At 45.4% G+C, this 17,174-nt stretch overlaps 2 protein-coding genes across 2 annotated transcripts in view; one reads left to right on the top strand and one right to left on the bottom strand.

Moving 5' to 3' along the window:
* LOC110077389 (uncharacterized) overlaps nucleotides 1-17,174 on the top strand; it is a 33,866-nt gene that overhangs the window by 5,203 nt on the left and 11,489 nt on the right. The window lies entirely within an intron of this gene.
* Nucleotides 276-11,235, bottom strand: LOC110077365 (cyclin-dependent kinase 4 inhibitor B). Its single transcript, XM_020790333.3, has 2 exons — nucleotides 10,764-11,235; nucleotides 276-3,815 (listed from the first exon to the last, which is right to left on the bottom strand). Exons 1-2 carry the CDS (start codon nucleotides 10,950-10,952, stop codon nucleotides 3,558-3,560), a joined length of 447 nt encoding a protein of 148 aa, XP_020645992.2. The 5' UTR covers nucleotides 10,953-11,235; the 3' UTR covers nucleotides 276-3,557.

Here is a 17,174-nt window from a genome sequence, read left to right as displayed (position 1 = left end):
AAGCCTACCATTATATAGAGTGAGGTGTCTGCATTATAGGGTGTCTGCATTATAGTAAAAATTTCATAACCAATTTTTACTTTTGTTTGTTTTTAATGGAGGCAGTAAGTCAGAAAAGCCAAGGTTTACACAAACAAGATTTTGTTCTACATTTCCTTTTCTTCCTTCCTTCCTCCCTCCCTCCCTCCCTCCCTTCCTTCCTAGTTTAACTGCAAAAGATCATAACACTTCTTTAAGGCTTTGTGGATCCCTTGTGAGGACATTGCAGCTGCCCAGGGGTCTGTGGACCATAGGTTAAGAACCTAGGGGATAAACCATTTGCTCCAATAAAGATCCATTAGGTGGTTAGGTGGTTCCTGATATATACCATGTAGAGATGTAATCTCATTTGTTGAGGAGAATGGCTGAAGTGCTCTTTGACTTTTCATGAAAAGTGGGGGATATTACTGCTGGCCAACTGATTTCTTTATACTGAGTTAAGCTATATGTACCAAACGATTCAAACTATGTCTCCAACCTCTTTACCATTTAAAATATACACATACACCCACATTTAAATTTTAACGAAAGCTTTTTTCTTGTGCTCAGACTATGACTGGATTTAGAAATAAAACTGTATTTTTTGCAATACACTAATTTTCTTTCCAGATAGATTATTTATTTATTTATTTATTTATTTATTTATTTATTTATTTATTTATTTATTTATTTATTTATTTATTTATTTATTTATTTATTTATTTATTTATTTATTTATTTATTTATTTAACTTATATGCCGCCCACACTACCCGAAGGTTTCTGGGTGGCTTACAGCATTTAAAATACAATAAAAAGGCAAAATAAAAGGGCAAAATAATTAAAATGCAATTAAAATATATATTCTAAAATTTGAGACAGCAATGATTTAATGTCCATGAATGAATCATGAGCTACTATTGAGCAGCACAATCCCATAATATCTACATAGAAGCAAACCCCAATGAGTTCAGTGGAGTTTAATCCTAGGCAAGTGGATGTAAGATTCCAACTTTAATTTCTAAATCCAGAAACAAGGCACAAGGTTTAATCAGTAGTGAAAACAAGAGATCCATATATTTGAAAGGCAAGCTATATTGTTAAAGTTGTATTTTTATTTTTTATTTACTGTTATTGTTATGTGACAATATTAATAATGAAAAAGAGGAAAAACAGCACAAGATTGTCTCTACAGCATATCTTAATACTGTGTATAACCTAGCTCTTTGGTGTTTTGTGATATTTCTGGTTCCAGACAGGTTCTTTCTTGTTCAAGAAAGCAAACAGAAAATTTGTGGGGTGATTTCAGAGGGATTAAGGTATCCTTTGATCTTTCTGGATGATATGCCATGACCATAAATAAACTGAACTCAAATAAATTACAGACTTCTAGTGCCAACTAATTTCACCATATATTTAATATATAACAAGCATAACTGTATAATTTGACAGTATAATTTACATATGGGCCATCCCTTCTATGAGACAAAATGAAGTGGCTGTCTTAGATAGAACACGAAGGCTTGGAGTGGTGATGAGGTGTTCCAAGATAGAGTTAAAGATGTTACACACTGCACTTTCTCCTCCCCAATGCTGTTGCCATCCAATGTAGTGCACTCAGTCAGTCTTGATTCAGCTATTAGTTGGGTCGCTTTCTGTAGAAGGGTGAGAGGAATCTTGTCCTTTGCCTCAGACAACAAAATGACTTGAGTTGCATGATTAATATCTTCAGTCTCCCATGCTTCCTTCAGTGATGTCAGTGTGGGTTATATCTAGGTAAGTATCAGTGAACAGCTGATTTTGGATGCAGCAAAGTGGGTACTTGTATTTCCCCTCCAATCTAACATTTTAGGAATTAAGAAGTGCCTATTTAGCTACGGAGTCCTTACTAGGAAAACTGCTGACTTGTAGCACCACCCTATACCTGTCTGCTCAGAAGTAAACGCCATTGAGTTCAGTGGGAATTGCTGTCAGGCACATGTTCATAGTAGAAGTAGGCAATGTGTTGCTTTCCAGATGTATTGTCCTGAAACTCCCATAATCATCAACCAGTGGCAATGCTGGTTGGGGTGGGGGTGGGGGCAGAAGTGGTAAGATCTTTAGTTTCAGAAAATAGAACAGCAGCACTAGGCTATAAGGAGGGGGGCTAGTTTTAAAATATTATACCAAGGCTTTCCTTCATGATTTCTAAATTATTTCACATGACCTTACGAAGGCTATCATTTCATACTTTCCTTCATCAATAAGTGCTCCATTGAACTCCTCAAGAAAAAGCAAAGAAATATGTTTTGTGAATATAAAAACCAAAGCAACATGACTTTAGTGTCTCACCGTGAGAATACAGGTTAGCATCTTTATATTTCTCCCCAGAGCTGCATTTCAAGACATGTTCATACTTCACCTAGTGAATACTTACCCTGCCCTCAACAACAACAACAACAGTAGCACCACATGATTTGTTTGAAAGCAGAAACAGCACAAGCAATAGGAAACAACAGAAACCAAATAACAGAATCAGCACCCTTCAGTAAAAGACCTTTTAAATGTCCATATTATCTGAGCAGATAATAAATATTTTTACCTAGAATGGCCTGAAAGATAACCAAGCCTTCTGTTGGTGCCTTTTCCATTTGTGGCTATTTTTTCTGATAGAGGAAGCATGCAAATATAAAATAATCATCATAGTATTATTTCTGAATATGAGCTACATATTCTGATGTGGCTACAAAAAAGGCAAATGCTATTTTAGGCTGCATTATAGTTTCCAAATCCTGCAAGGTGCTAGTCCCTCTCTGTTTATCACTGGTTAGGTTTTACCCTGACTATTGTGTCCAGTTCTGGACACCACACTTTAAGAAGGATGATAACAAATTGGAACAAGTTCAGAGGAGGGCGACAAGGATGATCAGGGAGCTAGAAACAAAGCCTTATGAGGAAAGGCTGAAAGAACTGGGCATATTTAGCCTTGAGAAAAGAAGACAGAGGGGTGATGTGATAACACTTTTCAAATACTTGAAAAGCTGTCATACAGAGGAGGGGCAGGATCTCAATCATCCCAGAGTGCAGGGCACACAATAATGGGTTCAAGTTACAGGAAGCCAGATTTCGATTGAATATTAGGAAAAATGTCCTGTTAAGAGTAATAAGACAGTGGAACCAATGATTTTGAGAGGTGGTGAGTGCTCCAACACTTGAAGGCAGTCAAGAGACATTTAGACAACCACCTGGCAGATATCCTTTGATTTATATTCTTGCTCCGAGGGTGGTGGTGGGACTCAGTGGCCTTATAGACCCCTTCCAACTTTACTATTCTGTGATTCTGACCTTATTGGCAAGGTCTGGACTGGGTTATTTCTGCCTTTTCCTCCAGAGGGGGAGTAAGGGGGCAGGGTCAAGCAAGATGCACGTGGAGAGAGGCTGACCGGAGGGTTTTTCGCTTGTGCAATGCGATTTGCCTGTGGAAGGCGTCTTGCAAAGGCGGCACATTTTGCTTTGGCTTTCCCTTGTTGCCCCCCCCCCAATAACTTTAGTCCAAACATTTCAATCAGATCCCTCCCGGAGGTAACGAGCCACCTGGTGGTGCCCAGCCTCTTCAGCCAGGTCTAGCGGGCGGTGGCCCCATTTGTCCGGCAGATCGAAGCAGGCACCTCCTCGGCGCAGGGCCCGCAACGTGTCCAGGAACCCCGCGCGGGCCGCGTCGTGAGCCGGTAGCGATCCGGTTGTAGGGTCCGGTAGGTTGGGATCCGCTCCTCCCTGTAGCAACAGCTCCGCCATTTGGGGGCTCCCCATCATCATCACCTGGGGGAGATGACGCGGCGTTAGGACTATTCTGAAGTTTTCACTCTACACTTCAAAGCGTCCCTTTCCAACAAACAACATACTGATTTCTATCGGAGTTGCTCCGGATTATTTGGAAATTCTTTTTATGCTGACGCGTGTATTATTTCCTGAATGGCTGTAGTTTACAGTAATTTATACTGAGCCGTGTCGTATAGGCAAAAAGTTTCAAAGACAAGCTTATTGCCAATTTGGATAATGAATGTCAAGGCGGAGGAAACCTTCCGGAATGTTCCCAATCTGCTGGCATTGTTAGGTCACCTAATCGCTTTTCATGATCCCCATTTTCCCCCGAAGAAAGTCCCTTCGGAAAGACATTGTTTCCGAAAACCGGCTCTGTGGATCGCTTTTGGTGGTGGTGGTGGTGACTTAGACCAGCATTTCTCGCCCTGCCCCCGAAGGGACTGGGAGGTTGAACAGTACTCCTGCCTTGGTACCGTCGTCCAGGGGGATCCTAAAAGCCGAGTTGGATAGGAGCGGCCAACCGGCACTGGGATCGAGACTGCGTTCTCCTCACCGGGCCATTCCCAGTTTTTTCACAATAAATTATTTTCTGAATCTAGCGGAGGAAACCTTTTGGAGTCTTAAGTCAGGACTTAATAAGAGAGAGCACTTCCTTTGGTGCCGCCCAGAAAGCTTAGGGTAGTCTGAACACAACTGTCCCATTAGGATGACCAGATGAGAAGGAGGGTCTAATAGTTGGTTAGGGAAAAAAAAATCTGGTGCAGCTTTTAATGCAAGGTCTACTTGCTGACATTTTCTCCTCCACACAACTGTTAAAGGGACAGGAGCCCCATCTTCTTTTAATCTTCTAAACTTAGAACTGCAGAGCTGGAAAGGACCCTGTGGATCACCCCAGTCCAGTTCCTGTCGAGGAGGCACAGTGGGGAATCAAACTCCCAACCTCTGCAGCCAGATTCCTATATATATAAAAAACTCCATGAATTTTTCAACACTGGAGGCTGAAACTCTTCTAGGTAACCTAGGGAGTCCCTCCAGCATCAAACACATATGCTCGAAGTGCATAAGAGACCAACTGTAGAGGGGTGGCTGTAGGAATTCTCTCTACCTCATGGTGAATATACTTCAGCACCGTTTCTCTGCAGTGGAAAACATGCCTCCAAGCACCTGCATCTGAAACAGTGAACTGGAACTCTTTGGCCAACCAAGATGCCACAAGACTCCTTGTTGCCCCTGCTCCCACGGGACAACAGCTGGAATCCTAAATGGGTACAAAGCCAAGAGCCTGGAGCAGTTACTTTTCTGAACCCCACTTCCTAGAATTCTCCCTGCCAGCATGTGTAGACCAAAAAAGTAACTTTTCCAGGATCAGACAAACCTCCACGAATGATTATGTTGGGTTAATAGGGAGGAAAAGGAAAATATTATAAGAAGCAAGCAAAAGTGAAAATGAAGGAGCAAGCAGCAAAGAGACAAAGGCTGAAATCTTGTCACTTAACGTAGTAAATTACAAGAAGGGTAGGCTATTCGAATCAGTGGAACTTACAGAGGAGCTGACTTACCAAATTCCCACCGATTCAGTGGGCTCACTCTAATGAGTGTTACTACACCAAGCAACAGGATTCCAGCCAGAGCAGAGCTGGTCTCATCAAATTCAAATATTGATGCTGGATGTTGTAGAAATAAATGCCTGTTTACCAAGAGTCTGGATCCACAGATGTGTTTTAGATCGTTTTTATTAGAGTCTTTTAAAACATAGATTGTTTGCTCAAAGGGCTGGGGTAAAATCTGATGTTAAAGGAATAAGGCATCGATCCCCTAGAGGGGTAGTGACATTGGGAAGTTTTTTTAAGCAACTTAAACAATAATTTTAACTCTGACCTTAAAGGAAGGAAACTCAGAACAATTCTTAAAATTGGTATTTCACAGTTTTACTTGGTTAAATGTTTCAAACATTCCAACTCCTGCCAGGCTGAATTGTAGTGTTGCTCTGAAGCAGGCTGGAGGGAAGATTGAAGGAGGAGATTAAATTAGAAACCAATTAGGCCTTAAAGTGCCTCCTTTGCTCCAGCCTGGAGTCCCTGATCCTTTAATACTTTGCATTGCACGGGCTTAGCTGAAGTCCTGTCTTCCATGACACCTGGCCACTCCAGAGTAGGAAATGGCTCAGACATCATGGTAAGAACAGGGAAATCCCTATCAGGAATTCATCAGAGGCAGGCACCTCCATCTCTCTTCTAGTGTGTGTTGCTGCAGTGCTACACTATACAAAAGTCTTCAAATATTTAGTCAGTTAATTAAAATGGTTGCTCACTGTGTTCAGAATTGGAAATTGTACCCAAGAAAGTGAAAACAAAAGGAAGAAGACTTTTAGCAGTTAATGCCATGTATATATCAAGTTTGATTGCTCTTATGGGGTCTGCCTTCTGGTAACTAGCACTTCCAACAGAGTGTACATCCCTTAATCCTCCCCCAAAGAATGCTATCACCACCATCACATCACCATGCTGTTCTTGATACAATAGAAAACAACAAACACTTGATCTCTGCTCAAAAATAAATAATGCATATTACATTTGGTGATTTTTCAATGGGAAACACCTGTTCACTCCTGCATCTCAAGTGAGAATGAGTAGGCACCAAAACAATGTATTTAAACAAGCTTACAGTGAGATCCTAAAATGCTTACTTAAAAGTAAGCCCACTGATTCCAGCATGGCCTTTTCCAAACAAGATCCTACTTGTCCAAATGATCACAAAGAACAGGAGGAGCATAATCTCCCTTTCTGGTGTTCAGAATTGTGGGGATTTGCTTAAATCTCCAATAGATGTGTAACAGATGCCCAGCAGATAAGACTACAATAAGCAAGACTTTCCCTCTCTAGTTCAATGGCAGTTCCACCCCTTGTGATTTTTTCCCATTCCCAATTCAGAAAACCCACCACCTCATAAAGATCCAGATTGCCTCCAGTTATTACCAAGATGAATAACTCAATTCCGTGTGTGTGTGTGTGTGTGTGTGTGTGTGTGTGAGAGAGAGAGATCTCTAAACCACATATCCAAGTGTATCTGCATAAAGTGGAGGAGGGGGCAATGTCTATTCACGCCTATGGATTCTTGACCTGACTGTGGTTTTACTTGTGTATATTTAAGGAAATATAGCGTTTAGGTTTGGTAGGGGAGAGAAGTGCCCCCCACCCGCACACCTCTATTTAGATGTTTTGGAACTACTCTTCAACACAAGGGATTTGTGATGAGAGCAGCACCTTTTTGAAATGCTAAACATTTGGAGTTTTGTGTGGTGGCTAGGATCAAACTAGTGGAACAGTCAGTTGTCCAAGATTTAAATCAGAAGCAGAAAACTTTGGCTTTAAAAATTGTTTTCTTTTTGCCTACAACTCCCAGCTGTAGCACAGCACAGGTAGCACAGCAATGGTGACAGACATGATTCTTGCTGTCGAAAAACTGCTGGATAGGCACGAGTAGCCTCCCCCTCTTTTAAACAGTACACACACCACAAACCCATCTTCCATAATGTACTGCCTTCAAGATGTTTGAGACTACAACTCCCATCAGTTCCAGACAGTGCTGAGCACTGCAACTGTGACAGGACTCCCTAACAGGACTGTACCTACAAACAAGCCCTCAAACCTAACAGTCAGCATGACGAAGGGTGACAGCTATTGTGTCTCCACCCCCAAAACTCACCTTGAAGGTGCCAGGTTCAGGGAAGCCTCCATAACCTTTCTTCTCCTCCCCTTCCTCTTCTTCTTCCTCTACCTAATCTATGTGTTTTGGCCCATGTAGTTGAAGGCTTAGGGCAAAAATTGTGAATCTGAGAAGCCCCAAATCTTACTGAAATGGTAAACGCCACGTGCTGTTTCTTTCGGATGAGTTCTATTTATTCCAACAACGTATTTTCAAGTAAGAGGCTTACTTGGTGCTCCCCACACTCCCAATTAAATCTTGTGGTTTACAACAGAAGCTTATCTCTAAGCAAAAAGGAGGATTGTAACATTTGGATCAAAACCAGGAACACCCACCTATCAATACAATCCTAATGGACAACATAATGGGAAAAAGTGAACAGAGTACTTCTTGTACTTTTAATAGTTGCGTGGGGTCAACCATTTCAGCAGATGGATCTTATATAAAAAGCTCCAGCTGCCCATTTTCTTCTTCTAAGTTACTATTGAAGTTACAGGAAGACTGTCCTCTCCTTTGTAAAAAAAAAAAGATCACCCTAAATAGTTTTTTACCAGCAGCATATCGTCTGTCTTATTCACTTCGAAGTTTTAGAACTGCAGAGCCGGAAGGGGCACTGGGGATGATCAAATCCAGCCCCTATCAAGGAGGGGAAACCGAACTCCCAGTCTCGGCAGCCCGTGACGTAAACCATTGGCCACTCTGAATCAGAAAGGATTTCTTCAAACCCTATCACTGCTTCAAGTCGTAAACGGTACATGACGTGCTCTGGGCCTTTCACTTTCTGGGAGAGCAGCGACTCCAGGACATCTGCTCTTCAAAGCGCTGAATTTTAATCCCTCCAGTTCCAACTACAGGGGCTTAAAAAGTGTTATCAGTACTGAAAATAAAAAAAGGAAGGCTAGTTGCAAGCGATTTCTCTTTCCCTCCAGTCGCTTTTTCAGTCAGCTTTCCCCACTGATGCAAGAGATGAGTAAGACTGAGGTTTGTGAGTTCCAGCTTTTAGTATGTCTCCAGGCTTTTGTCGGTGATATTGCCTTTTTCAAGAGACGCCTGGCGGCAAAGAACCTATTCCACTGAAAGAACAGGTCTCGGAAAAGGCTTCCCAACGAACTGAACGCTGAAACCCGGAGACAGCTAGTCAATCTACGCGGACCGAACTCCACGGGAATGGCTTCTGCGTAGCCCACCCTCAGCATGGCCCTCCAAGGCTGCAGTCCTCGATGCTCCTAACTGGCACTAAGCCTCGTTGAACTCCTTCAACGAAGAGTCTCACGACACCTTGAAGAGCAAACTTTATCTGGCTTAAGCTTTCCTGACGTCCCGCTCAGAAGGTATCTGATATGCTACCGAAGAAGTGGACTGAAACCCAGGAAATTAGTTATGTGCCCTTAAGTCGGCACCTACCTCGAGGGACCCTAATAGGGCTTTCAATCTAAATGAGCTATTTAAGGAGTGGTTTTTATCAATTCCACTCCCCCAGTGAGCTTCCATGGCTGAGCTCATTCGAACTCGCATGTCCGGAGTCCTCGTTCTTGACTCTACGCACTACGCCAGGAACGCTTATGCCACATGGAACTGGTGGTTTTTACGGCACAGAAAACGTTATCATAAAACTTATCCTACGTATAAAACCTACTGGTCTTCAATAAGTGCCTGAACAAGGCTTGCGCCAAATAAACGGTGCGGTCTTTCAGGTGCCACTGGACTCCCAGTTGCTTTTGCTGCAACCCACTAACGCGGCTGTCTCCTCTGAGACGGAACGTGGCCATTACTTTCCCCCGCGAGCAGAGTTGCTCAAGATGGCTCTGCCCTCTTTTTTCCTGCGAGGTAGCTGCGCTATTCTGTTCCCGCATGCAGAGCTGTGCCCGAGGAAAGAGATTATGATCCCCCCCGCAAAGTCCCACTGAAATGAATCGGTTAGGCCAGTGGTGTCGAACTGTGGCCCTCCAGATGTTCTTGGACTTCAACTCCCAGAAGCCTTCACCACCACCTCTGCTGGCCAGGATTTCTGGGAGTTGAAGGCCAAGAACATCTGGAGGGCCACAGTTCGACACCACTGGGTTAGGCTTTAAGGTGCAGCTACTGTTTTCTTTATATTTGTGTATTCTTATAAAGGATCTCTATCAGAGTTCACCGGAGAAGGCGAGCCGTTTCACACAGGAGATCGTTGACCTGCGCGCCGGGCGCGGACCCGGAGCCGGTTTGTCTCCATGAAAGCTCTTCAGAAGATGCTTCCTCTGGTTTCTGAAAGAGGGTTTCGGGCGCGGATGCCTCTAAAGCACTGGTTCTTAACCTTGGGTTACTCAGGAGTTTTGGACTGCAACTCCCAGAAGCCTTCACCACCAACTGTGTTGGCTGGGGTTTCTGGGAGTTGCAGTTCAAAAACATCCGAGTAACAAAGGTTAAGAACCACTGCTCTAAAGCACCTTTCAAAGATTGCTCTCACGGGGCGGAATGCTACAGATCGACGAGGAGGCTCCTTTTTATGTATTACGCATAGCCTACGTGTATTCGCCTTAATAGTTTCATTCCCCAAACAAACTTACATTAGACTGTGATTTAACGACAGGTTCGACAAGCATGGTGGCCGGGCGGGGATTTAAACCAGGTATTCTGCCCTTTCTTAGTCCCAGCTCTAACCACTGCACCACGATGGCCTTTTGCGCCGGATCTGGGAGTGATCTAGTCTCGGACCTTGGATTCGCAGTTGCTTTCCTCTGTTGGAGCTACGTTTAGATTTGTTTGAAAACGGATTTTTGTGTGTGAGAGAGACCGGATGGGTAGCCTTGCTGCCAGGCTTGGGGAGACCGAAGAGGGGAAGTCAGTTCAGTTCAGCTTCTGGTTGCTTTGGATGTTTGGGATCGGGGCCGGGCATTGGTTAGTCTTACTCTCAGGTCGGTCTGGACACTATCGCAGGCGTAGTGAAAAGTAGGCGAGGCGGGCAAGGGCCTTTCGCTGGACAGAGCTTCGCCATGGTCGGTCCCAAAGCCAGGAAGGTATTTTTAAGTCGTGGATGATCCTGATTCCTTTTGCACTTTTGTATCAGGGCCGGGGAACGGTAGGGCTGCCTATCCCAGCATCCCCGGTCACTGGGCGCTGTGGCTTGGGATGGAAGCCGTCCTCCCCTTAAGGTCTGAAGGGTCGTGGGCTCCCTTCCCTAGACTTCGCGGGGGAAATCACAGCCCTCCTCCGCCTCCCTTAAAACCTACGTGGATCCTTGGCCTCCCCTCCCCAACCCACCTGGATCGGGGTCCTGCCGAAGAGATTGGCCGCGTTGGGGTCCGTCCCGCTCTCCAGCAGCCTTCTTACGGGCTCCAAGTCCCCGCGGGCAGCGGCGTTCGCCATCTGGTGCGCCCTGCCTTCCTCCCCACCTGCATCCATGCTCGATGACGGGCGATTATGAGCGCTCCAGGAGTGAGGCTGGAGCATTCGCCGTGCCAGATCCCGGGGCTTTTCTTCGCCCTCGCAGGATCCACGAACCAGACGATCAAGTCCGGCGATCTCTGCTGCTTCCGCCGGGATCCCCAGCCCCTCGTCCGGAGGGATCGTGCAGCTTCACCTCTCCTCCCCTGCCTCTTTTCTCTCTGAGCTTCTCTTCTCGATCCCACTTTCTGCACTTCAAAACGGCCACGAGACACAACAGGGACACCTTTTCTCCGTCCAAGGGCTGGTTTCGCCTCTTACCTCCTCCTCCTCCCCCCCTCGCAGGTCTGTCAGCTGCTCTCTGGCTCCCTCTCTCGGTTGCCGACGTACGGAGCCTCAAGAGCGCTTGTGTCCGGCAGGTTCTCTGGCTCCTCGGCCCGCTAACTCGAATGCTGTCGCTCGTAGAACGCTCCATTTTTTGAACGTTCGCTTGACGTTCGAGCGTTCCATAGATCAGGCTGGATGAAAGCGGAGAATTCTAGCCAATCAGTGAGGTGATCTATCTGTGTCTCTTCTACATTTACTTTAATATAGAGCTATAAACGTTATGATAATTTACAACTGTGATCCTTTGCTTCTCCCACTCCCGAAAATTTTCTGAGGAAATGTTTACTTCTTTCTCTTTACCATATTGTGATCTCCCCCCCCCACCCCGAATTATTCTCTAGCGCCTTAAGAACGAACAATTGTGATCTGGCTCAAACTCCCAACACCTAGCTCCTCAGCCAAGTACCTAAATCACTGAGCCGCTTTGTTTTTAAGACAAAGAGAATCTGTTTTGTAGCCACAGAGAATCTCTGTTACAGGGCTATATTCTGAGGTGGTCTGAGCAGGGTGGGCACCTCACCAAAATTTTGGGGCAAGGCATATGCTCTTTGGATCTTGGTATGTCCGTAAGTTTACTCCCTGTCTATCGCCAACACTCACTTGGGGCTGGAGATTTTCACAGTGCACTCCTCCTTAAGAGCTCTCCCTTATGTACAAAGAAAGACAACGACTATGGTGCAACTCAGTGCAGGTAAGTGATGAAAGATGTGGCCATTCCTTCTGACCTTGACTGCCAGAAAGGATATTCACTTTGCCTCTAAAGTCAACTTTTTCAGCATTACCCACTGCGTAGTACTGTAAAGCAAGGAGTTACGGTCAGTTCTGGTTTCCCTGGCATGTGTTTACACTTTACATCACAAGTGGTCAAGGGGGTCCACATTTGTGGAATGGCTCCCTTCCCCTATGGCCTGCTGATCACCTCTCCGTTTTGGCCCTGTTATTAACAGCAGGGAAAGGACAATCTTGATAAGGATGTGTGTTGGATCTCCCCTGCATGCAATCTCAGTCTTGGTAGATGCATGTGTTACATAACAGCACTGATGTTACCTGTCTGTCATGGGTTTGGAGGGAAAGTTCCATCCTATGGGGAGTGGAAGGCGGGACATCAGGAGGAGGGGCTGTACTGTATAAATATGTGATGCCTGTGTGGTGAAGGGAGATGCTGAGACAAACTGTGAGACACTGGGTTGGGACGAAGCAGCAGCTGGGAAGAAGAAGCTGTTGTGGGAGTCTGTGTGTCTGACAGGGTACTACTGTGGGTCAGAGTACCACCCTGATAGGTTCAGGGGTCTGTTGGTTAGCCAGAACTGATGGGTTCAGGGTCTGTGCTTTAAGTTAAAGGTTCTAGGTGAACCAAACTGTATGTATGTCTGAGTGAATTTAAGCCACGTTACTTTATATTATTCACCTGATTGTTTATTTTTCCCTGTGTGTATTTAAAATAAACCTTATTCTTTTTATTGTTTGAAAATCCATCCCTGGTCTGTGTGACTTTTTATAGGGAATGGTTGGTGGCAGCTTAGTGTAACTGTGTGGCATATCCCAGTAGGTCTGGGTTTGTCACATTGATTGGTGTCCAGCGTGTGGGATACGACTGGTCCAGTTGTCCAGCGGTCCAGCAAAGCCTTGGCAAGTGTGCCCAGAGCAAGGGGGGTCTAGTCAGGGACAGTCTGAGGCGCGTAGGTAATCTTCTAGGTGTACCTCACGGGGAGGTGCACTAGTAGAAGAACGTGCCAACTGGGGAGACTTAGATTAAGGTGCTCTGAGGCAGCCTGATTTTGGCGGGAAAACGCTGAGGCAAAACTGCGTAGCAACAGTGAGCTAGCTTGCCAGCTGAGAGGCCCAGCAGAGGGGGGTAGGCTCTGACTCGATACTGTTGCAAATTTAGTGCTGAAGAACAGCAGCAATCTCTAGGAGAGCTGGTTCTGAGGCAAGAAGGAAAAAAGTGGTCGTTTTATTTTGAGGCTTGACTTTTTAAAGCAGCCTGTTCTGAGGGGGGATTATGCCCTTGACTCGAAGCCAGATGGCCGAAATAAGTGAAATGAAAGACCCCCAGATGGACCAGGGTTCTGAGGATGAATTTGGCTCAGTGCAAGGTGACAGCACGGGAGAACAAAACCCAGAACTCAGAAAAATACTCCTAGCCCAACAGCATGAACTGAGGGTGAGGGAAATGGAAATCAGAAGAAAAGAAAGAGCTGAAATCTGTCAGGCAGAGGCAGATGCCAAGAAAAGGGGAATGGCCATGAGGATAAAAGAGATGGAACTGAAACACCAAATTAGACTGGTACAATTGGAATTGAAGTTCCTAAATAAGTTTATTAACAATTTATCAGGGGAAGAAATGTCAAAGAAGGAAAAGTATGAGGCTCAGGTCAGACAAAGTGAGCAAGATCTTGAAAAATATACTCAGCAAAAAGACATTAAATTAAAAGAAATCAGAGATAAGACTGAAGAAAAAGTAAAAGAGATAAAAGCTAGGGCTGAGGAAGAAATTTTACAGATCAGGGCTGAGTTTGAGGCCAAGCAAAAGGAGCTGGATTTGAGAATAAAAGGGAAAAGCCAGCAAGGGGGAGGGGCCCATGGTGAAGGGAAGCCCTCAGACATGAAACTAAGACCTCAGATTTTGGAGGGAAAACCAAAACAAGATGAGAGAGAATCAAAATACACCAGAAAATGTTATTTCTGTCAGGGAAAGGGTCATCTAATCTCAGAGTGTGAGAAATTAAAGCAGCTAAAAGGAATGGTGCCTCAGAATTCTAGTGGGACCAAGCCAAAAGCTGTGTTCTGTGTCCAGAAAGAGCAAGGCTCAGTGTCACAGAGGGAGCCTGTTGCCATGGCTACTCAGTCTGGAACAGCTACCTCTGCTGATCAGGCTGAGGAAAATGGTCCTCTTATAGAGGTAAAGCGCTGCTTGCTGATAAAAACAGATTCTCAGTTGTTTGAGACAGCAGGGGTGGACGTAGGAATACTTGACCGTCAGTATAGGGGGCTGCGGGACACTTGTTCCCAGGTAACCCTGTGCCATCCAGATATTATTCCCAGGGAGTTTATAATCCCAAATGAGAGCATAAAGGTGGCAGGGATTGAGGGGCAGGTAATCTCTCTGCCAGTAGCAGAGGTACCTGTCAACTTTCAAGGCTGGAGGGGAGATTGGCGGCTAGCGATTTCATCGACTCTGCCAGCAGCCGTGCTCGTGGGAAATGACCTGGCTGAACATGTGAAACGGGTGCTAGTGATTACACGCTCACAAGCCACCACAGGGACAGTTCAGGGGGGTAATGATGAGCCAGAGACGGAAGCAGAGGGGAGTTCAGAAGCTGTGGTGGAAACCTTAACCACAGACAGCAGATTTGGACAGGAGCAAAAGGCAGACGCCACTCTCCAAAAGTGTTTTGAACAGGTGACTGACGCCCAGCTAACACCTGAAACCCCAGTGAGATTTCTGGAGGAAAAGGGGATTTTATATAGAGAAACCCTGAGGAATATCTCAAAAGGGGGAGATGGGATCAGAAGTCAGCTGGTGGTACCTGAAAAGTATCGCCCCATGATCTTACAAAGGGGTCACTCTGACATGTTTGCTGCACACTTAGGGGTGAAAGGGCCCCTTGATTTGATCAAACAAAATTGGGAGCAGATCACCCAGGATGACCCACAAGACGTTGTGACTTACATAGACACCTTGATGAATGACCTAAGGAGAAATCTAGAGCTGGCAGCAGAAAACCTGCAAGCTCAGAAGGTCAGACAGAAAACATGGTATGACCACAAAGCTAGAGAGAGGCACTTTGACCCAGGGGAGGAAGTGCTTTGGCTTAGGCCCTGCAGGGAGAACAAACTGCAGCTCAAATGGGCAGGACCATATAGGGTCATTTCCAAGATGTCAGACCTGAACTACCTAATAGAGCAGGAGGAGAACCAAGCAAGGAGGGTGGTTCATGTGAATGCCCTAAAACCCTACTACAGAGGGGAACAGAGGGTTTTATTCGCGATAAAAGCAGCTGAGAGTGAGGAAGCGGAATTACCCTTCTGGGAGGGTAGAGGGGAAGTAAAATACAACCCAGAGGAGGTAAAGATCAGTCCTGCACTCACCCAAGACCAGCAGCAAGAACTAAAAATGCTGCTTAGTAAATATCAGCAGGTGTTTTCCAACAAGCCGGGGATAGTGAAGGGAGTGATGCATCGGATCCACACAGGGGATGCACCCCCGCAGGCAGTATCCCCATACCGAGTAACGGGACCCTATAGGGACAAGGTGCGGAAGGAGCTGGACGAGATGCTTAGGGAGAACATAATCGTCCCCTCTTCTAGTCCTTGGTCCTCTCCAATAGTCCTTGTGGACAAGCCTGATGGGAGCATTAGGTTTTGTGTTGATTACAGGAAATTAAACCGTGTAACCACTCCTGATGCCTACCCAATGCCCAGGCTAGACAACCTGATTGAAACCATAGGGGGTTGTCGGTTCATCTCATCATTGGACCTGGTAAAGGGATATTGGCAATTAAGAATTGATCCCAGGGATCAAGAAAAAACTGCCTTTTGCAGCCCTTTTGGTCTCTATGAGTTTCGAGTCCTGAGCTTTGGTCTCAGAAATGCACCAGCCACATTCCAAAGGCTGATGGACCAGACCTTGGCAGGGCTCAGTGACTTTACAGTGGCCTACATTGATGACATAGGGATCTTCAGTAATACCTGGGAAGATCACCTGATACACCTGGAGTTAGTGCTGCAGAGGTTAAGTGCAGCAGGGCTAACAGTAAAGGCCAGCAAGTGTCAGCTGGGTAGCCCAGAAATAAAATACTTGGGTCACATGGTAGGGGGAGGAGTGATAAAACCCCTGGAGGCCAAAATAGAAGCAGTTCGTGATTGGCCTAGACCCAACACCAAGAAAAAAGTCAAATCATTTCTTGGGTTGGTGGGCTACTACAGAAAGTTCATCCCGAGGTTTAGCGAGATTGCGGCTCCGCTGACCGATCTGACGAGGAAGAAGGCTGATGACCGCATCCCGTGGACCAGTGACTGTGAGGCGGCGTTCCAGAGGTTGAAGGAGGCGTTAATCAACTATCCTGTCCTGCGTGCTCCAGACTTCGACCGGGAGTTCATCATCTACACCGATGCGTCTAACAGCGGGGTAGGAGCAGTTCTGTGCCAGGAGGATGAGAATGGTGACCAGCATCCAGTGTCCTACCTGAGTAGGAAACTTCAAAAAGGTGAGAGACATTTGGCAACCGTGGAGAAGGAGTGTTTGGCCATAGTCTACGCGATCCGGAAGGCCAAGCCTTACATCTGGGGAAGACATTTTATTCTGTGTACTGACCATTCACCATTGCAATGGTTAAAGACAATGAAAACCCACAATAGCAAACTTATGAGGTGGGCTTTAAACCTACAGGACTATGACTTTGAAGTGAAGGTGGTCAGAGGGTCAGTGAACTGTGTTGCTGACGCCTTATCAAGAAGACCTGAAGACTGAAGACGGCGAAAGAACATGGACTATATGTATATAATGAAAACAAAAAGTTAAAATGTACCTGGTTTTAAATTGGTTTGTATTAATAAAGGTAAATTGATGTAATGTATATGGTAAATGTTTAAATGCCTATTTGAAATGTTTAACTTAGAATGTAAGTAAGTATAATATGGTAGGTATAATGGGTGTTGTGTGTTTTATACAGGTTGTTTTTTGGGAAAAAGCACCTTAGCTTTCCCCCTACAAAACAACTTATAAAGAGGGGAGGTGTTACATAACAGCACTGATGTTACCTGTCTGTCATGGGTTTGGAGGGAAAGTTCCATCCTATGGGGAGTGGAAGGCGGGACATCAGGAGGAGGGGCTGTACTGTATAAATATGTGATGCCTGTGTGGTGAAGGGAGATGCTGAGACAAACTGTGAGACACTG

The sequence above is a fragment of the Pogona vitticeps genome, chromosome 2 (genome assembly GCF_051106095.1).
Source record: "Pogona vitticeps strain Pit_001003342236 chromosome 2, PviZW2.1, whole genome shotgun sequence".
Lineage (NCBI taxonomy): Eukaryota > Metazoa > Chordata > Lepidosauria > Squamata > Agamidae > Pogona > Pogona vitticeps.
Note: the sequence above shows the minus strand (reverse complement) of the source record. Positions and strands in the feature narration are given on the sequence as shown.